This window comes from Aedes aegypti, chromosome 1 (assembly GCF_002204515.2).
Source record: "Aedes aegypti strain LVP_AGWG chromosome 1, AaegL5.0 Primary Assembly, whole genome shotgun sequence".
Classification (NCBI taxonomy): domain Eukaryota; kingdom Metazoa; phylum Arthropoda; class Insecta; order Diptera; family Culicidae; genus Aedes; species Aedes aegypti.
In genome coordinates this window covers 276,340,985-276,362,829 of record NC_035107.1, presented here as the reverse complement: position 1 = coordinate 276,362,829, position 21,845 = coordinate 276,340,985, and the positions used below count along the sequence as shown (strand labels likewise).

Below are 21,845 nucleotides of genomic sequence, written 5' to 3'. Positions count from 1 at the left end.
AAATAGGCTCGCTTTTGATGAATCAGCAATTTGCAATCTATTGTGCCAATAAAACACAACGTCTGTCGCTTCAATGTCAAACCATTCGTCGATTATGACTAGGTCGACCGAAGCATGGTGTTGATATGGTAGGTGCGCATCGTCCGAGGGGCGTCACACATACATTTGAGGCTCTTCACAAATAATTGATTTTTCATGGGCTCAAGTACTATGACGCATTACGGAGCCAATTCGTAATGCAGTTTTTATTTTATGAAGCACAATATCTGTTGGTTGTCCGATGGACCTCGGAGCTTACGCGATTCACGTCTTATCTGATGAACCGTGTGTAGTGGAAAGACTTTCTCTTCGTGTCTAATCACGACGACGGGAACAGTGTTGACAAGCGCTTTTATATATTTGACAGCTTGCTCAGGGATCAGTGCAAGGGTTACAGCATAGTATTGAATTATTCTAAAAGGGCGCATCTCACAATATCCAGAATAGTTTGATGATCCCATGCAATCGGGTTCCAATAAATTTTACATGCAACACATAACAACATAACAGTATAACAAAGCGCATGTATATCCCAATGAAAACTTCTGGACTTTTAGATTTTGATTGTGGGCAGCTACTGGTACACTTTCACTAGTTCATTACATGCTTTGCAGAAATCACAGTGCAGTGTCCACACGTGATCAACTTAATGGTGCAAATCAAGCATGCTTAATTGTAACGCGTATAATTCTGATCTATTTGATTTGATGATAATTGACATCAAAATCATCAGCTCACTGCTCATGTGCTAAACACGCCGCAAACTGTGTTCTGTTCAAAATGCATCGCTGATAAAACCAAATAATACTCCCAAATACAGGCTGCTTTCTCTAAGTTCAGTTTTTGTTCACTGTTTGACTATTGATTTATATTGTACTATTTATAAAACTTAGACTCGATCATGTTGGGGCCTTCCTTAGCCGATTGGTTAGAGTCCGCGGCTACAAAGGTGTCTGGGTTCGAATCCCGTTCGGTCCAGGATCTTTTCGTAAAGGAAATTTCCTTGACTTTCCTGGGCATAGAGTATCATCGTACCTGCCACACGATATACGAATGCAAAAATGGCAACTTTGGCAAAAAAAAAGCTCTCAGTTAATAAGCTGAGAAACAGGCTCTGTCCCAGTGAGGACGTAATGCCAAGAAGAAGAAGAAGACTCGATCAAAAAGATCATAATTGGGAAGGACAATTTTGCAAAGAAGGACGGATAGAAGTTTTGAAAGTGTTGTCTGGAGTAAAGCTTCGAGAATATTGAATGTTCACATAGTTATCTTGAGAACAAAAAATATTCTATGAAGAGTAATAATAATATAAAATTGGTTCCGCAACAACTTATAGCACAACGTCTTACAGCACTTAAGCCTGCAAAAATGAGTAAATTGTTGAAACTAGTGAATTGTGAAATGACAATTTATACAGCGCGTGTCGTAGATTTATCCAACGAGGCTAGCCATTTTTTTTTGCAATTTCGTAGAAGACCACTTGAGAGTATTAAAACGCGAAAACGAAAATAAAATCACTCCGGCGTCTAAAAGAACAACGAAACCACTTGCTGCACAACGTGAAAAAAAAGTTCTGCGATATTATACACAAATGCCTTTAGTAAAAACTCTGGTGGATTCTTGTATTTTCCGATAAGTATTTAGTGTTATCTTCTAAAATCAATTTAAGCTGAAATCATGTAAACAATTTGTTTAAAAGCTTTTCCAAAAGTTTTTTTGTATATGTTAATCTAGAATCTTGCAAATGGATATGGATGTGAAGTGATTTGTAGAAAAAATTGTAAAAAAATCAATAAAATTTCTCGATGTATTTCTGAAGAAGTTTTTGAACCAAAATTGGAGAGTGGATAAACTTCAAGATGTTATTTGTGGATGAATCCAGGGAAATTTATGGACAAATTTCTATAACCTGGAAGAATATTTGATGGAATTTCTGGCAAAATTTTCTGAGAAGTTCAAGAATAAATTGCAAAATCCTTCAGTAAGTCTGTTGAAAAATTCATTTTAAAAATCCTTAGAAAAATCTCTAGGGTTTAAAAAAATGGAAAATACCTGTATGAATCTATGGTACATTTTACGGAAGAGTTCTAGGAAAACAATGATATAATTCTCTGAAAAAATCCCTGAACAAATTGCAAGGATATTTTTGAGTATTTCCACCGAAAAGTGTTAGGAGTGTTCCATGTTTTTTTTATTTGCTTAGACAGGCATTTTTGAAGAAATTATTGAATTCTTTTCTGAGAGATTTATGGAGGAATGCGGGTAAGAACATCAAATTGATTTTTAATGAAATATAGGAACACTTTAAAAAAGATCTGTGAAAAATGCAGATAAATCAGCGGAGATCTTCTCTGAGAAATCGCTAAGGGAATTTACCCTTTTGAATCATGTTTAATTGCTCATGAAAATCTTGTGGGATATTAGGAGGAATCCTTAGAGTAACGTCTGGAAGAAATATTTAATGTTTTTACAGCTAATTAGAAATATACAGTACAAGAACTAAACTCACAAATTCTTGTATCAGAAACAATAGTAATAGACTACCCCGCCCACGTCAATTCACCCAACGAATTCTACTTCCATGATAACTCATTCCTACGCCAAAGTATCGCTTATCACGTTTTAATTGCGTCCAAACTGCTTTATTCTCACGCTATTCGCTCAGCTCCCCCAAAGCGTACTTTATTGAAAGTGATGTGTTATTATCTCACGTCGCAATTTTCCGGCTGATTTTTCGTCGTTCTTCTTAACCTCGTACAAACTCACACGCGTTCATATAGCGAAAAGAGGGTGTCATTTGATACGACCCCCGAAAATGTTATCACAGTCAAACAGACGTGAAACTCGAATTAGTTTCATCGTACATCAGAATAGCACTTAATTTTAATATTTGGTCAACTGCTCACTCGTGGCGCTTGCATCACTTTTGTTCGAGTTCAACGTTCGCGCACTACGACCATCTGGTTTTCGATTGGTCAAAGACCAAAGATGTTTGCGTTACTATGTGTTCAACCTGTTATGTCTCTTTGTCTGTGATGCTACCACCGCATCGAACAACCAGCAACAGGAAAAATCCTTGCCGCGTCAGAAAAAGGCGCCCTAGCCAAACCTGATCCGTGTGTTGCACGCCAACCGTCCAACCGACCATCTTTCACTTTCAATTTGTCACGCTTCAACAGAGGAGAAAGATAATTTCATCACGCAACAGTGCTCCCGATTATCGGATGGAATCGAGAAAATTAATGAAGCCTCACTTCAGATCGATCAGTTGAGCATCGTCGTCGAGGAGCAGCGGAAAAACGTCGTCGAGGCGGCCAAACGTTGCGAACAAATGCTCGTCGGAATAGAAACATGTAGGTTCAAGTCGTTCTGTCTCCCTCACTCTTCCCATCACATCCCCCATCAATCGCACTTTTACACATGAACCCAAGCTTCAGATGAACCCTTGAAGCGGAAATGATGACTGTCTCGATTTGTCTTCTCTTTTTCAGCTACCGAGAAGGCCAATGCCAAAAAGGCTGAGGCTTCGGAGAAATCCATCGAGGTGGAACAGCAGAAAAAGATTATTACCGTCGAAAAGGCGGAAGCCGAGGAAGCCTTGGCGGCGGCCCTCCCTGCTCTGGAAATAGCCCGACTAGCCCTGTCCGATTTGGACAAGTCGGACATCACAGAGATTCGAAGCTTTGCCACACCACCGGAAGCTGTCCAGGTCGTGTGCGAATGTGTGGCCATCATCAAGGGGTTCAAGGAAATTTCCTGGAAAACGGCCAAGGGTATGATGTCCGAGGGTAACTTTTTACAGAGTTTGCAGAGGCTAGACTGCGACCAAATTACTCAGAAACAGGTTGCCAATGTCCGAGCACACATGAAGAAATCCCAAAAGCTCGATGACATGAAAACCATCTCTAAGGCTGGCTACGGTCTGCTGAAGTTCGTTCGCGCCGTGCTCGGCTATTGTGACGTATTTCGAGAAGTGAAACCTAAAAAAGATCGGGTAGCGTTCCTGGAGTCGGAACTTGCCAGTCAAATCAAACTCCTGAACAAATTGACCAACGAGATCAACAAACTAGAGTCCGAATTGGATGCACTGAACAATCAATATGCGACAGCAATCAAGGAGAAGCAGATGCTGCAGGAAATGATGGAACAAGCCGAGCGGCGGTTGATTGCAGCGGGTAAGTTGATCTCTGGACTCAGTTCTGAGCGCGACCGCTGGAAGATCGATTTGGCCAACCTTCAAGAAGACAAAACCAAAGTGGTCGGAACTTGCCTTCTATCTGCGTCCTTCCTAGCCTACACGGGTCCGTTTTCGTGGGACTTCCGAACCTCGATTGTATTCGAAGACTGGCTTCCAGACGTTGAAGAACGAGAGATTCCTTACGGCAAACCGTTCAACATTCTCACTAGTTTGAGTAGCGACTTGGAAATGACCACCTGGGCATCCGAGGGCCTGCCACCGGATGAACTCTCAGTTCAGAATGGCATTCTGACCACGAGAGCTTCCAGATTTCCTCTTTGCATCGATCCACAACAGCAAGCGCTTATGTGGATCATCAAACGCGAATCTTCAAACAACCTCAAGATCCTGTCATTCAATGATAAAGATTTCCTCAAACATTTGGAAATGTCTATCAAATACGGTAATCCGGTTCTTTTTCAAGACGTTGACGATTACATAGATCCGGTGATAGACAATATTCTGGAGAAAAACATAAAAATTCAAGCCGGGCGACAGTTTGTCATTCTCGGCGATAAGGAGGTCGACGTGGACAACAACTTTCGAATGTACCTTACAACTAAGCTTGCCAATCCCAATTTTGACCCCGCCGTTTACGCCAAAGCCCTCATCATCAACTACACTGTTACAAAGAGCGGTTTGGAAGACCAACTCCTCAGCGTAGTGGTCCGTGCTGAACGACCGGACCTTGAGGAACGCCGTGAAAGCCTGATTGAGGAAACCAGCGCCAACAAGGTGCTGCTGAAAAACTTAGAAGATTCACTCCTGCGCGAGCTCGCAACGTCTACGGGCAACATGCTGGACAATGTCGAACTAGTGAACACCCTAGAAAACACCAAAGAAAAGGCGGCAGATGTATCCGAGAAGATCAAGCTTGCCGAGGAGACATCGGTGGACATTGAGCATCTGCGAAACGGATACCGTCTTGCAGCTCAACGCGGTGCGATTCTGTATTTTGTACTTTCGGAAATGTCAGTCGTCAATCCGATGTACCAGTACTCGCTCAGTTCGTATTTGAAAGTGTTTATCTATTCGCTGCGGAAGGCTGTCCCGGATAACATGCTGGCCAAAAGATTGAACAACATCATCCAAACGCTTACCCGGAAGGTGTACGAATACGGCTGCATAGGGTTCTTCGAGCGGCACAAGCTGCTGTTTTCGTTCCAAATGACGGTCAAACTGGAACAAAGTAAGGGGCACTTGAGCCAAGCGGAGGTAGATTTCTTCATCAAGGGAAACATTGCGCTGGAAAAGTCGGACCGGATTTGTCCGGCCAAATGGATCAGCGAGAAGGGTTGGCAGGACGTGCTACTTTTGGCGGAATTATTTCCGGAAAAATTCGGACAGTTGCCGGGCCATGTGGAACGGAACATTGCCGAGTGGACAAGCGTAAGTTAGAGGATGAAGTTTGATTGGAATGTATGATTCTTGATGCGTATTTTTATTGCAGTGGTACGATCTGGATGATACAGAAGGTATAGATTACCCAGGGAACATCGCGGAGAACATGAATGTCTACGACGTAAGTTGTTTCAAAGACTAAAGTGTATTCTAAAACGAACTACTTTTCTGATTTTTTTTAGCACCTGATGGTAATGCGATGCTTCCGCATGGATCGTGTATATCGTTTGCTCAACAATTACGTTTCGACAATCATGGGCGAAGAGTTCATCACGCCTCCAATGTTAAGTTTTGATTCTATTTTCGAGCAATCCTCCGCGGTAACTCCAGTGGTCTTCATTCTGAGCCCAGGATCCGATCCAACCAACGATCTCATGAAGCTAGCGGACCGCTGTGGCTTCGGAGGCTCTAAATTTAAGCACATTTCCTTAGGTCAAGGTCAGGAGCAGCGAGCTCTATCTCTGCTGCAGCTCGCCCTGGAGCAAGGCCTCTGGTTGATGCTGCAAAACGGGCACCTGCTGCTGAGTTTCATCCGCACGTTGGAAAAGCTGCTCGACTCGGTAAAGAAGCCTCATCCGGATTTCCGTTTGTGGATAACGACCGAACCCACCGATTCCTTCCCCATCGGCGTACTGCAAAAGTCACTGAAAGTCGTAACCGAGCCCCCGAATGGACTGAAAATGAATCTCCGGGCAACCTTCTTCAAACTTCGCCAGCAAACACTTGACGCGTGCACTCATCCGGCGTTCAAGCCATTAGCATACGTTTTAGCGTTCTTCCACGCCGTTTTACAGGTAAGAGATGAAAGAGTGGAAAAAAAGCAACCCAGTTGGAAAAAGTTCACCTACCTTAGTCATACCCCTAAAATCCCTCCCCATCCGACCAAACATGTATAAAATATTACCCTCTTTGGCCTCTTTCGTTGCGTTGAATCTGACTGAATCGACATCATCATCATCGTAGTCGTCGTCGTTATTGCCAAAGCGGCTGGGGGTCGACTCACATCTGCCATCGACACTGCCACAGTTCCGCCAAGGGGTCGTTCATACATTACGTGAACACAGAAACTTAGATATCGACAACCCCCACGTGGACTTTTCCAAAAATGTTTTTCGAATATCTGGCAAAAGCAAAAAAAGGGATTGCAAATTTCTTAAAACGTGCGTTTAGTATTTGTGTAGGTTATTTGTGGATTGGCTAATAGAGATTAAGCTCAAAGGTATCCCAGTTCAATTGAGTTAAAGAAAGAGAAAACATTCTGTAAAAATGTTTTGCCTATGGTCAAACATGAAAATATGGGATTTGACACCAGCATTCTAAATTAATGACTATTTTAACTATTTCAAAAGACAAAAGTGAGATACCACAGTTTATTACTGACTGCAAGTTTGATTGCTTGCTTGAACATAGTATATGAACGGCCCATAACGGGTTCGACGCATCACTCCAAGAGCAGCTACGCGTATCAAGATGTAAATTTATCATCTCATCTCATCTTCAGCTCCGTCCCGCTTCCGGAACGGGACGAGTTTTCCGTTACTCCTTTCCCAATCACGTGAATCGCATTCGGCTTCTCTCTAACTTTGTCGAAAGCCGCTCATGAATAATGATGATAATGATTTTTCAAACCAAATCAGATAACATCGGACGCTTTCCAGTGGTGCGGGAAAGCGGAACAGCGATTCTCAATTTGATGGGGTGGTATACGAAAAAAGAGTGGCGAATTTGTGACACAAACGTGTTCTGGACTATTCGTGAAATTGATCAATTTAACTCTTGAGCTGAGATCTTGTCAGATAAAATCTTAGTATGAAATTGAACTACTAATCAAATACTCGAAGATTCCTGGAAAACACTGCTGAATGCTAACTTTGAAGGATTACGCCTCCAATTTCCTTTGAAAAAATATTCTTGCCATCCTTCAAGGATTGTTTGTTAAATTAGGTCATGAGTTACACTTAGAGTTGATTCATAAATTACTATCTGATAACTACAAGAATAACCCCTGGAAGTCATACAAGTTATATAGCTTATATAGAGATAATCTTGAGGAGTACAGTATGGCCCATAAAAAAATGCGAAAATGGTCATATCATGTTTTATGATAGTTTTTACATAAAAAATGTGAATGAAACATAAATATGGCGTGGGATTCTTCACAGGCCTTGTCTCCAGCATACGCCCATATCAAATGATAGAATTGGTTCATACCTGGGTAATTGGAGACTTAAACATTTTTTCAAAAAAACGGCTCATTTTGGAGAACTTTGATTGAACCTTCATATAAGTGTAATAAGTGGCTCCGTTTTGCTCAAAACTTCTGAGCTAGTAATTATATAAATTGTCTCTAACCGATGGAACAAATTTCATCCTCAAAAATCTGTTATAGGCCTCCGTATTTATTTTTTATTCAACCTTAACAAAAAAAAATAAAGGCATATCAAACCTATAAGACGCAAATGCCCTCAAAACTATGACCCTGGCAATATATTTTATTATGATCATGAAAAATACGTTCTCTAAGAACTCCTCCATCCTCTGATACCAAACAAACTAAAATTTTCAACAATAAAGTTTGATTTTTGAAGGTGGAAAGTTTATCACCAGAGTATACGACAATTAGACGCTGTTTCTAGCTTTGGGCGACAAAACCTTTGAACTTATGTGCTTTATAACATTATTTAGGACAGTTAGAAAAATATGACAAAAAATGTACTGCGAAGTTGTGTCAGAATATACTACATTGATCTGAAATAACATTCACTATCAAAAACAATGAAATTAACGCTTGTGGATGCTATATTCACGTTCAAAAAATGTTCGCATTTTTTTATGGGCCATACTGTATTTCTAAGGTTTTGTTTAGAGATTCCTCAAAAATTTCGACAATGAACTAGTTTATGGGTTTAAAAAAAATAATCAAGCGATACTCCAAGAAAAACCCCAGATTTTTTTTCAAGGATTTCTTTAGAAATGAATTCATAAATATGTACCAATAATTAAAGGGTGTACGGAATAAAATTGCGACACTCACAAATAGTTGGCAAAATTCACACGTTCAACCAATCACCTTCAAACTTTTAGGGAGTAAAATAAAACATGTTATAAATATTTCCCAACGTTTGTTTCATTCAATTTCAATTCCATATCCAATTGCACGAGCTTTTCTCATCGCACTACTCATAAGGTAATGTATAACACTTGGACCACCTATTTTTGCAAGGGCAATCATTTTTTTTTTCATATCCTCCACCGATTTCCCTTCCTTAGGATGCTTCCGTAGTGCCTACTTCATGATGGCCCAGTACTTTTCAATTGACCGCAGTTCCGGTGGGTTCGGGGAGTTGAGATACTTCGGCACGAAATTGACCTCCTTAACCTTGTACCACTCCAGAACCTCTTTCAAGTAATGGCACCACGATACCAAATCCGGCCAGAAAATCGTAGGACCATCGTGTGACCTCAGAAGAGGAAGTAGACGCTTTCGGAAGCATTCCTTTAGATACACCTGCCCATTGACCGTTCCTGTTGTCACAAATGGGATGCTTCGCTTTTCACATGAGCAAATTTCTTGCCAAATCATATAGTTTTTGGCAAACTATGACATCTTCTGCTTTCTAACGTCCTCAGGGACATCGAATTTACGATGAGCAGTGAAAAACTGGAGCCCCGGAAGCTGCCGGAAGTCTGCTTTTACATACGTCTCATCATCCATAACGAGGCAACGTGGTTTCGTCAACATCTGGGTGTAGGTAGAGCTTCCGTGCACGTGTTTTACCTACCGTGTTCTACCGTTCAACGCAATTAGGCGCCTTTTGGACTTTGTACGTTTTTTCGCATCTTGCGCGAAAGTTTTGCATAGATTCAGTTTCTTCGCCACGTCTCGAACTGAACTGGGATTCTCTTTGAAAGATAAACTACTTGTTTGTGATCCTTAGCACTATACTGAAATCCATTTTTGCCACTTTTTTCTTTCCGTCAAACGTTCGTGTTATCGATTCAAACACGAGACACCCTAGAATGTACCATTCCCAGCTTTCTGCTAATGGCACGATGAGATAGATCTGGATTTTCAAGGTACGTGCGCAAAATTTCTTTGCGCCACTGCTGTTCTGTTCTTCCGACTCCGTTCCGACTCACAACAATTACACATCTGCTAGTGAAAACTTACACAGCGTGAACAAAAACACTTTGAAGAAATTACACCCAAAATTTCAATAGAAAATACCCGACGTGTAAAAAGTTAAAGCCTTTTAAAAGTGGTGCAATTTGATTCCGTACACCCTTTAATCATACCTACAAGTATTCTATGTTGAGTTGTTATACGATTTTTTTTTAATCAAAGGAATAATGCAATGAATCCTTCTAATGTTTATGTGAGAGTCATGCTTAAAAAAAAATAAAAGCAATTCTTCGCTTCCAAAGATTTATATTTTGCTTTTCAAGTGTTTGTTTAAGCTTTCCTTAGAATACATTCAATAATTCCTTAAACCATGGCGAATCTGTGAAGCGATTTTCAAGTCCTTCAAACAGGTAATCGTTTGAAATATCACACTGGCAAAACCATCTGGTGGAATCCTAAAGAAATTTCTAAATATTGTTGTAAAAATTTCTGAAAGTATCAATTCTTCTGAATATTTTTTTCGTTAAAAAACCTGCAATATGTAATCTTGTGTCATCACCATGGAATCTAAGCAACATCGGAATATCTCCGCAACCAAGTCACCAATAATCACAACCGGCAAAAATCTTGAAATAGCATATAGAATGTAGAGTTTTTCGAGAACATGTGATAAAAGTATGCAAGCCATTTCTATACTAATCATTCAAAGAACTCATGAGATATCAATTGAGCAAATCTCATGAGACTCCTGTGGCAAGCGTAATTTATAAAAGACTTCTAGTTCTAGTTCACACTAGTTCTGGTGAAAATTCCATAAAGAAAACTACGTATGTAAAACTTTCTGCCTTGTTTTTCAACTAAACGAATGTCTTCATTGCTAAGGATTTGTGTAACTTGGGATCCCAACATAGAGCTGACAATCGAAAGATAGTATTGTGGCCAACAAAAAACCACCGGGGTGCATCATGTCGCACCTCTCCGGCGGACGAACATGCCTTATGATAAGGCCACAAACACAAAACTTTACACCGTTTGTGCACCCACACTCTTTAGTAAAGCATGTATCGTCTCATAAAATAACCTAAAAGTAGACAAAACCTTACATTTAGCTGAAACTACTTACCTTTGCAAACATTCCATCATGAGCATATGCATGCTATAAAACGTTTGACTTTCACTGTGCGCCCTGTTTTCAAGTTGCCCGTGAGAGAGAGCGAGACAGCACCAACACACGGTGCACAGTAAAAGTCATGAGAACAAAAAAAATGGTGGTACGTAGAGGCTCATAGTCAGCCACATTTACACAATAGATTGCTTCTACACTTAGAAACACAGGTAGTCACAGAATTACAGTGAAACCTCCATGAGTCGATATTGAAGGGACCATCGACTCATGGAAATATCGAGTCATGGAACAGCAATCCTATGGAAAGCTGCTTCTAGGGACCATCACAGTAACCATAAAATTTTGTTTTTAGTATGGTTCCATGAGTCGATATCGAGTCATGGAACATCGACTCATGGAGGTATCACTGTACTAAATTTTAGTAATTTATTTTCTGTCTGCCTCTCTTTCATTCTGCAGGGAATTGTATTCCTATTTGTCAAATGACAGTTAGTGTGAAAATTCACAGCAGAATGAAAGAGAGGCAGATAGAAAATAGTCATTAATGCATAAACTTTAGTAATTATGTGGCTATTTTTATTACTGAGTGTACAACAATATGCTACCAGAACATTCCATGCAATCATGAATAGAGTAGAGGACTATAAATAGGGTGAAGTAAAAAGTTCAGAATCAGTTTGAAATAAATCGTGAAAAGTCCTGAGTCATAGGATTTAAAACATCTAGGAATACTAAGTGTGACTAGAATGCTTCTATTTTCTATACATTTTTTTGTTTTGCAATTTGTCAAATTTCAAACAGATTTTTGTTTACTTCAGAAAATCAGTTAGTTTTTTCGAATTATTCAGATAAATTATCATTGCAGCCAATATGTTCTCCAGATAATTTTCCTGATAACCAATAATTATTAATTACTCATGAGATTTGGCAATCTCTTCAAAGTTGGAAGCATACGTCGTGCGTTGGGTTTGATTCACTGCAAAAAGATTTCATTCAAAAACAAGGCGTTTATTATAAAGACTTTAATACCATTTTGATACATTCAGCTTCTAAAATCTAATAGATCTGATTCCGATAGCCTCTAATTAAATTACGATGAACAATTTTTACTATTAAAAGTTTTCAACCCGTAATCACCCATGACGACATTTCTTTGTTAAAAATACCATAACATAAGTGGGTTTCGGTCCATTTTGAACACAATTTTTTAAAATCAATGCTCATTAATTTTGCTAGCAATTGTATAATATATCGCCCTTTTGCATCATCCTCGTTTAATTAAAAGCCAAAAATAAGTGAGTTTTCCAGTTATTTTTCCAAATTATTCATGGGTCACACATTGTCAGGTACCGTCCGGCATCGAATTGCCGATTGCTTCGAAAGCCACACACTGGCCTTTTTCACAGTGTTTTTGGACCAAATTTAAATGTTTTCGCCTAGAATCCATAATTATGATACATATCTTTAACATCCTCCATGCAGTTGTCCAAAAGTTGTCGAAAAAGAATTTTTGGGTTATTTATGGCCAGTTTCCGGAATTCGAATCATCCGAACAAGCGTCATTTTTTTCTCTTTTGGATTGCACATTTTCATGCCGGGCAGTGCGTCGAGAAATCCGAGCAAGTGTCTTTTTTTTTCCTCTCGGGTTGCGCGTTCTTTTTGCCGGGCAGTGCGTCGTAAAAGCCCGAGCAAATGTCTTTTTTTCTCTCTCGGATTGCGCGTTACTTTTGCCGGGCAGTGCGTTGACAAAGCCCGAGCAAGTGTCATTTTTTTTCCTCTCGGGTTGCGCGTTCTTTTTGCCAGGCAGTGCATCGAGAAAGCCCGAGCAAGTGTCTTTTTTCCCCTCTCGGGTTGCACGTTCTTTTTGCAGAGCAGTGCGTCGAGAAAGCGTCATTGTTTTCTCTTTTGGGTTGCACATTGTTTTTGCCGGGCAGTGCGTCGAGAATGCCCGAGCAAGTGTCATTTTTTTTTCCTCTGTTTGTGTGCCATCAGAGCGATCTGTTGCATGAAAAGCAAAAGTGTTATTTTTAACGCTTCTCCAGAGTGATTTCTTTCTTAGTTAGTCTGTACGCGTTAAGTGAAGCTGAAAGTGGATTGTGGCTTTTCAGTCGAGGATGAAGGATCAATTGGTGATCTCGTTTCATGGTTTCATTTCAAACCTGTAAAATATGTATGAATTCACATTTAATCGTTACAACGGTGGGACGTAAATCCGATTTTTAACAAATTTTGAATGGTTCGTCACTGTAAATGTTGGCATAAAATTGTTCTGTGATGGTCTAGCCAATAGATTTTTTTTTGTCATATGAGTAAAATATGACAACACAAGCTTCCTTCCTGACTGCCATAGGAATGTTGCGCTTAGCTATTTGTTCAACAAACTATGAATGGTGTCGACATTCTGCATGGAAATATTTCATATCAATTAAATACATTATATTAATGAGCATGTTTACATCTTACAAATTATCGTTTTTCATGGTCTAATGGTTTTCAAAGTAAATCCTGTGACCCAACGATCCTCCCCACTAACAAACATCCCTCCCAGTAACCTTTGTGTAGATGCAGAGGAAAACACGGTCTCCAAATAGCAAAGATTACACACAAACATTCATTCCCCCAATTCCACCCGACTGCAAAGACGTGGCCGGCGCCGTTATTGACCCTGTATAAATAGAGATACTGAACTATGCACACTGAAGAAGATTTTTGCCAATCCCAGCCGAACTTCTAGTTGATTCTTTGTGCATCTTTCACTAACTTCGGTCAATCACGGAATAACAACCATTGATACTTATGTGTAATCAGTCTATGCTAAGCTAAGACGGTGGATCGATACATAAATAAATATATTTATTGAAGAAAAAACAAATACAAAATAAAACATGAGAAAACCCAAGGAATATTTGAATATCTATGGAACCAGAAGATAAAATTCTAAATTAGGACAGCTTCTGAAAATTGAAAAGGTTTTCGGTTTTGTGACTTGTCAAAGAAAAAAACGGTGCAAAATATCTCTAAACAAGATATTTAATGAGATTCTATTGAATGCTTATATAAAAAAAGATATCACCTAATGACAATTTACGAAAGCAGCGCAACCGCCATTTAACGTTTCATATGACCGTTAAATTTCATACACAAATTTAAAATTTAAATATGATTTCTACTTTCTGTGATTCGAATTGTTATTATTAAAATCAAGATGGCCGTCAAATTTTGTCACTCTAATTAATACTTTTATTCTTAATTCGACTCAAAGAAAACACCAACGATTGAAAACTTGTTTCTTTGCTGTACAAAAAAATATGTTTGCATTTATTGCACTCGCCATATATAAGTACGTCAAAATCGTAGAACACGATTTAGGAAATCGTTCACTTGATAGGGTAAATACCATTGCTCGTCAAGTTTTTGTAGCCTATCTTATTCAGTTTTTTTTTCAGCTGATTGATTGAATTATGAGTATTTGACCTGTTCGACATGATGAATTCAAAACGAGCAGTGCGCTAATGGTGAAAAACGGTTTTTTTTAAGAAATTCAAGATGGTCGCCAAGTTTTTTTTAGCTTCAAATGAAATCATGATTATCTGCGATGAAGTTTTCAAAAAAAGAGCTTTTGCTTTATGTGGGAATATTATTAGTTCAGTTTTGGAAGCATTAGGAGAAATCTTCAATTTTTGCAAGTATGAAGAAAAAATATCCAAACTTTTTTGCAATCGACTACAGATGACACGCAGACGTAGTTCTTTGGCGGAGAGGCCTGTGCCATCCGCAAACAAGGATTTTTGACATCCCTGAGGTAACTCAAGTAAGTTAGATGTGAAAATATTGTATAATATTGGTCCCAAAATGCTGCCTTGAGGAACACCAGGTCTTACAAGAAGTCTTTCAGACTTGGAGTTCCGATAATTAACCTGAAGTGTACGATTTGACAGATAACTTTGGATTATTCTAACAATGTGTGTTGGAAAATTATAATGATTCAAAAGTTGAGAACCGCTGCTGAAACCCTTCCAAATACCTCAATGGATGATGGGATGGCAAACAAACATCAGGAAGTATAATTTCGTCCTCAGTAGTCCACAGTGCAGATCTCCAGCGCATAGGCGATGAAAGCAAAACCGATAGAAATTACCTTGGTTATCTTTCATCAGTTCATGCTGCAAAGCTACGACCTCATACATAAGTATGACATGACAATCATTAAACTGTTTCAGTTTTTTGATACTGCTAGACTGTGAAGGGAGCTCTGCTTGGTGGTACCCTATTAAATCTCTCGTCTCGAGTCCGGTTTCATCATCATCGCCGTCGTCGTCATCGTCTGCATCAACCTCGTTTGGCCGGATGTTTTTTGTGGCTTCTGATTTCTTGTATACTTCTGATTCCTCTCTCCCACTCACAGGAACGAAGAAAATATGGCAAACTAGGCTGGAACATAAGCTACGATTTTAATGAGTCCGACTTCAGCGTCTGTCTGCAGATAATGGATACCTACCTAACGAAGGCACTCAGCCTCAACGAGACTCGCTTGCCGTGGAACAGCCTCAAGTATCTGATTGGAGAGGTGAATCCATTGCATTATTTTTTTGAATACTCTGTATACTAATTCAGGGCACTCATTGAGCCCCTCTCATAGGTCATGTACGGTGGTCGCGTAATCGATGACTTTGATCGACGAGTCGTCAAAATCTACATGGACGAGTACATGGGTGATTTCCTGTTCGACACGTTCCAACCGTTCCACTTCTACCAAGACGAATCGGTTGATTACAAAATTTTCGAAGCCGAAACCCGAGATGAGTTTATAGGTAGGTTGAATGCCACAATGTGCGTTTAAATTAATCTAAATCAATCAAAACTTCCTCTTTCTCTCCTTTTCAACAGCATCCATCGAAAAGCTCCCTCTGACCAACACACCGGAAGTGTTTGGGCTGCACTCGAACGCCGAGATTGGCTACTACACGATTGCGGTCCGGGAAGCGTGGACCTATCTGATCGATTTGCAACCTCAAACCAGTAAGTAGGTCCCCGGTTCTCATTTTCAGTATCAGTGCTTCGAATTATCTATTGTGTTTGGACAGCGTAGCATTATGATAGAGAAACACTCGACCCAACCACCGAGTGGCCATTAGGTTGCATTGCGTTAAGTCGAATATCATATTAGTGTTGGTGGAGTGAATGACAGAGCTGAATTGTAATTTAGTTAAGGATAGCAATTCATTTTAACATGCCAAATTTAGGTGCAATTACATAACTGCATGTTTGTAACTTTCGACGAAAGTAGGCATTGAGGAAACGACGCTGAAAGTGAGTGTCCAAGTAACATTTTAAGATTTATTACGCTCTTTAGGAGGTTTTCGTGACCAATTGATAATATCAGTCGATAGCTCCAACAATTTTTATTTGGGTATTTTCCATCAGTAAGAAGATAATCTCAAATTTCTGAAGTTCAATTGCAGCTTGAAAATCTCAAATCAGGCACAGCACATTTGACATTTAAAGTGAAAAGCTTGAAAAATTTTTTGATGAAAACTTCTTTGCCAGTTTGTCAGCTCGTACACAATCTCAGTGAGACGGTTTACATTTTATGATCGAGTCAAAAATCGAAAACTTTTATGATTTAATAACGTTGATAAATCGGCAAAAATGGAAATGTCTTACATGCATTTATGGGCAGAACACAAACTCAAAACATCGACGAAAGTGAAATTCGACCATAATTACCAGTTTAAATCCTTCCGATTCCCTTCCATTGAAATATGTGCTGTGAACTTACACTCGATTCGATGAAACATCCGTATCGCTCTATTTAGCGATGAATAATAGATAAACAGACAACTCATATAGATGCTGACCGGCTTCCATCCATTCAAACCCGCATCGAAGTGAAAATCTACATTTACAGCAGCCGTTCAGCGTTGCGTTCAATTATTACAAGGATAATTAATTTTATTATAACAATTTCACAACAGCGCCTCCCTTCTCCCCGGGTGCAGCCGTATCAGCCGTGTGCAATAATAATTACGAAACTATTTCAATTCATCCTTGGACGCTTGCTCCGGTATCTTCCTACTTTGGATACGGAACGGGATGGATTCCGAGAAGGCAAGCAGGTCCAACTTAGCGAGAGTGGTTTCTGCAATTCAGTCGATAAACTTCACGGTCTCTGCCATGTTCTTCGCTTCCATCTAGAATTATTTTACTACCGATTTGAATTTGATGAGATCCAAGTTTGCCCGATGGAACAGTTTCCGTATCTGCACTGGAATAGAACGGGTACTACTTAACGAGTAGCCGGATCTTTTTTCTAATAAATATAAATTCCTGATTGAAAACTGAAATTATGAAGTTCCACTGCATTGCTGGAAAAATCTCAAATTCATATGTTTTACACTTGGGTTTTTCATGCATGAGTAGTCGCTCACGCAACTCAACAGCCATTAGACAGGTAAGATAAAAATAAAAACTTTAAGTTTAAATGTTTATTGTTCTTTCTTAAATGCTGCTTAATTGGAACAGTTAAAATTTGCACTAAGGAACAAATTAAGGAATTTATTAATGGTAAGTAAAGGGATTTTAAAGATTCAATAAGCAGGGAGTGTAAGTCTTAAAATTATTTCTGAATATTTTGTTAACTGAAAAGACTGAATTGAAATAATGAAAATATTAAGTTACAAAATTTAGAAACACGACAAATTTAAAACGCATTGGTTTCATTGCGTGAATTGGAATAGAATTCATAAGATCTGATTATAGAAGAAAGATAATTTTCAACAGTTTTCCAGATTAAAAATTTAAGTATACCTCAATGATATTGATACCTAACTCCTGAACTTTGAATAACCCACGTAGGTGCCGTGAGCGGTGGCGTCAGCCGGGACGACTTCATCGACAAGGTTGCCGTGGACATACTGAAAAAGCTGCCAAAACCGTTCGAAATCTGGCGCGTCAAGAAGCAGTACCAGATCAATATCACTCCGGTGTGCGTGGTGTTGCTGCAGGAGCTGGAGCGCTTCAACCGGTTGCTGAACCGTATGGAGTGGACGCTGCAGCAGCTTCGCAAGGCACTCGCCGGAGAAATCGGCATGGATGCCGTCCTGGATGGGATAGCCAATGCGTTGTTCAACGGGCAACTGCCGGACGATTGGCGTAATTTGGCTCCGGCCACCTGCAAGCAGCTTGGCGACTGGATCGAACATTTGCTGGTAAGAGATTGTGTAGATAACTTCGAAGCTTCTGGTAGAAAAGCCTCAATGCTTCTGGGAGAGAAGCTTCCAAGCTTCTAAGAGAGAAGCTTCCAAACTAAATCCAGAAGCATGGAAGCTTCTCTCACAGTACCTTGGCAGCTTCTCTTTCAGAAGCTTGGAAGCTTCTCTTCCAGAAGTTTGGAAGCTTCCCTTCCAGCAGCTTGGAAGCTTCTCTTTCAGAAAGTCGGAAGCTTCTCTTTCAAGCTTCTGGAAGAGAAGTTTCTGGAAGAGAAGCTTCCAAGCTTCTGAAAGGAAGCTTCTAAGCTTCTGAAGGGAAACTTCCATGCTTCTGGAAGAGAAGCTTCCAAGCTTCTGGAAGAGAAGCTTCCAAGCATCTGGAAGAGATACGTTTATGCTTCTGGGAGAGAAGCTTCCCAGCATCAGATAAAAGGCTTCCAAACTTCTGGAAGAGAAGCTTCCAAGCTTCTGGGAGAGAAGCTTCCAAGCTTCTGGGAGAGAAGCTTCCAAGGTTTTGAGCGAGAAGCTTCCAAGGTTCTGAGAGAGAAGCTTCCATGCTTCTGGAACAGAAGCTTCTATACTTTTGAAAGAGAAGCTTCTATACTTCTGGAAGAGAATCACCGAAGCTTCTGAGCTTCCAAGTTTCTAAAAGAGAAGCTTCTGAGTTTCTGGAAGAGAAGCTTCCAAGCTTCTGGAAGAGAAGCATCCATGCTTCTGGATGAGAAGCATCCAAGCTTCTGGAAGAGAAGCTTCCAAGCTTCTGGATGAGAAGCACCCAAGCTTCTGAGCTTCTAGGCTTCTGGAAGAGAAGCATCCAAGCTTTTGGAAAATAAGCTTCCAAGCTTCTGGAAAAGAAGCTTCCAAGCTTCTGGAAAAGAAGCTTTTAAGCTTCTGGAAAAGATGCTTCTAAGTTTCTGGAAGAGAAGCTTCCAAGCTTTTAGAAGAGAAGCTTCCAAACTTCTGGAAGAGAAGCTTCCGAGCTTCTTGAAAAAAAGCTTCCAAGCTTCTAGAAGAGGAGTTTCCAAGCTTCTGGAGGAGAAGCTTCAAAACTTCTGGAGGAGAAGCTTTAGAGCTTTTGGAAAAGAAGCTTTCAAGCTTCTGGAAAAGAAGCTTTCAAGCTTCTCAGAGAGAAGCTTCCAAGCTTCTGGAAGAGGAAAAAATTGCTTGAGCTCCGTGCTTCCAAGCTTCTGGAACAGAATCTTTTAAGCTTCTGGGAGAAAAGATCCTAGAACATTCCCTCAAATACCATTACCCCGAAAACCATCACCCCGAAAGTCAATACCCCGAATGGTCAAGTACCCCGAAAACCAATACCCCGAAATCCATTACCCCGAAATCCATTACCCCGAATAGTCCGTTACCCCGAAAACCATTTCCCCGAATGGACCATAACCCCGAATTTTCTTGGCACGAAAAATTCAAAATGAAGATCCGACAAATGAATCCCATATTCCAATTTTATAGAATTTTGATTTTCATTTGATTTCACGTTCTCGTTATCAAAACATGTATTCTTCTTTTAATCAACAGCTATTCTTCATGGGCCAAGAGAAAACCAAAATCTCACTCACAGGCGTGTATTTGATTTTGTGAGAATGGTTGTGTTCACAGCAATAAATCATTTTTCGAACTGGTGATAATGCTGACATGTTAATATTAGAGACCTATCCCGCCCTCTGTCAAAAGCGTTATATTATAGTTATAATTATATTTTTATATTGCTGGAGGCAATGCGAGTTGCACATATTCTAGAATGGCACTAGACTATGGTTTGAAAAATGTCAGATTTAAAAAATGTTAACTGATTTTAAACAGACCACTCTTTCAAAAGCACCTCGCTAATGAACAGCCTATGATAAAAGAAGAAAAAATCACTGATGAAAGCGTCAATAATTATGAAGCCAACAATCCCTTTGCTAGTGCAACTTCCGAAAGAATAGCCTATCAAAGTTATCAAAGAAGGACAAATCTCTTGTTGGAAAATGTAATACAGACAAATAATGCAGGGCTTATTTTCAAGGTTGTCTGAAGTCACTGTCAACTTTGAATTTCGCTCAAGACAATTTGGTCAGTCGATTTTTTTCAACCGTTATCGCTCAAACTTTAATTCAAACGTTACAACTCGAAAGAACAGCCTCAATCATTGATTAAAACTTTTACACTGCCATTATAAAACCTCGAAAGAACAGCCGATGATTGAAAGAATAAAAAATCACTAATAGGAATAGTAGTAGTTATTAAACCGAAAACTTTTAGGCTCAAATTTGCGAGCTTCCTTGAAGAATTTCTTGAAATGTATCACTGATTTTCGGGGAAGTGTCGTATTCGGGGAACTGGTTTTCGGGGTATTTTACCATTCGGGGTAATGGTTTTCGGGGTAATGTGTCATTCGGGGTAACGTTGCATTCGGGGTAATGGTTTTCGGGGTGCTGGTTTTCGGGAGAAAAAGCTTCCAATCTTCTGGAAGAGAAGCTTCCAACCTTCTGGGAGAGAATCTTTCAGGCTTCTGGGCGAGAAGCTTCCTAGCTTTTGGGAAAGAAGTTTCCATGCTTCTAGGAGACACTTCCAAGCTTCTGTGAAAGAATCATTCAATCTTTTGGGAGAGAAGCTTTCAAGCTTCTGGGAGAGAAGCGTCCAAGCTTCTGGGAGAGAAGCGTCCAAGCCTCTAGGAGAGAAATTTTCAAGCTTTTGTGACAGAAACTTCCAAGCTTCTGGGAGAGAAGCTTTCATTCTCCTGGGAGAGAAGCTTTCAAGCTTCTAGAGAGAAGCTTCCATCCTTCTGGGCAAAAGGCTTTCATGCTTCTAGGAGAAAAACTTCCAAGCTTCTGCGGAAAAGCTTCCAAGGTTCTGGGAGAAAAGCTTACAAGCTACTGGAAAAAAAGCTCCCATGCTTCTGAGAGAGAAGATTCCAAGCTTCTGGGAGAGAAGCTTCCACGCTTCTGGGAGAGAAGCTTCCAAGCTTCTGGGAGAGAAGCTTCCAAGCTTCTGAGAGAGTAGCCTCCAAGCTTCTGGAAGAGAAGCTTCCAAGCTTCTAGAAGAGAAGCTTCCAAGCTTCTGGCAGAGAAGCTTCCAAGCTTCTGGCAGAGAAGCTTCCAAGCTTCTGGCAGAGAAGCTTCCAAGCTTCTGGCAGAGAAGCTTCCAAACTTCTGGGAAAAAAGCTTCCAATCTTCTTGGAGAAAAGCTTCCTAGCTTCTAGAAGAGAAGCTTCTGGGAGAAAATCTTCCAAGTTTCTGGGAGAGAAGCTTCCAAACTACTAGAAGATAAGCTTCCAAGCTAATGGGAGAGAAGCTTCCAAACTTCTGGGAGAAAAGCTTACAAGCTACTGGAAAAAAAGCTCCCATGCTTCTGAGAGAGAAGCTTCCAAGCTTCTGGGAGAGAAGCTTCCACGCTTCTGGGAGAGAAGCTTCCAAGCTTCTGGGAGAGAAGCTTCCAAGCTTCTGAGAGAGTAGCCTCCAAGCTTCTGGAAGAGAAGCTTCCAAGCTTCTAGAAGAGAAGCTTCCAAGCTTCTGGCAGAGAAGCTTCCAAGCTTCTGGCAGAGAAGCTTCCAAGCTTCTGGCAGAGAAGCTTCCAAGCTTCTGGCAGAGAAGCTTCCAAGCTACTGGCAGAGAAGCTTCCAAGCTTCTGGCAGAGAAGCTTCCAAACTTCTGGGAAAAAAGCTTCCAATCTTCTTGGAGAAAAGCTTCCTAGCTTCTAGAAGAGAAGCTTCTGGGA

The 21,845-nt window shown here is 40.2% G+C and overlaps 1 protein-coding gene across 1 annotated transcript in view; it reads left to right on the top strand.

Annotated features, from left to right (window-relative positions):
• Positions 1 to 21,845, top strand: part of LOC110674134 (dynein heavy chain 10, axonemal) — a 363,130-nt gene that overhangs the window by 318,718 nt on the left and 22,567 nt on the right. Inside the window, exons 60-68 of the mRNA XM_021837893.1 lie at positions 3,219 to 3,392; positions 3,531 to 5,665; positions 5,727 to 5,798; positions 5,860 to 6,471; positions 15,332 to 15,493; positions 15,566 to 15,737; positions 15,814 to 15,945; positions 17,449 to 17,490; positions 17,782 to 18,134. Of these exons, the coding sequence (XP_021693585.1) occupies positions 3,219 to 3,392; positions 3,531 to 5,665; positions 5,727 to 5,798; positions 5,860 to 6,471; positions 15,332 to 15,493; positions 15,566 to 15,737; positions 15,814 to 15,945; positions 17,449 to 17,490; positions 17,782 to 18,134 (3,854 nt within the window). The remainder of the gene's footprint in view (positions 1 to 3,218; positions 3,393 to 3,530; positions 5,666 to 5,726; positions 5,799 to 5,859; positions 6,472 to 15,331; positions 15,494 to 15,565; positions 15,738 to 15,813; positions 15,946 to 17,448; positions 17,491 to 17,781; positions 18,135 to 21,845) is intronic.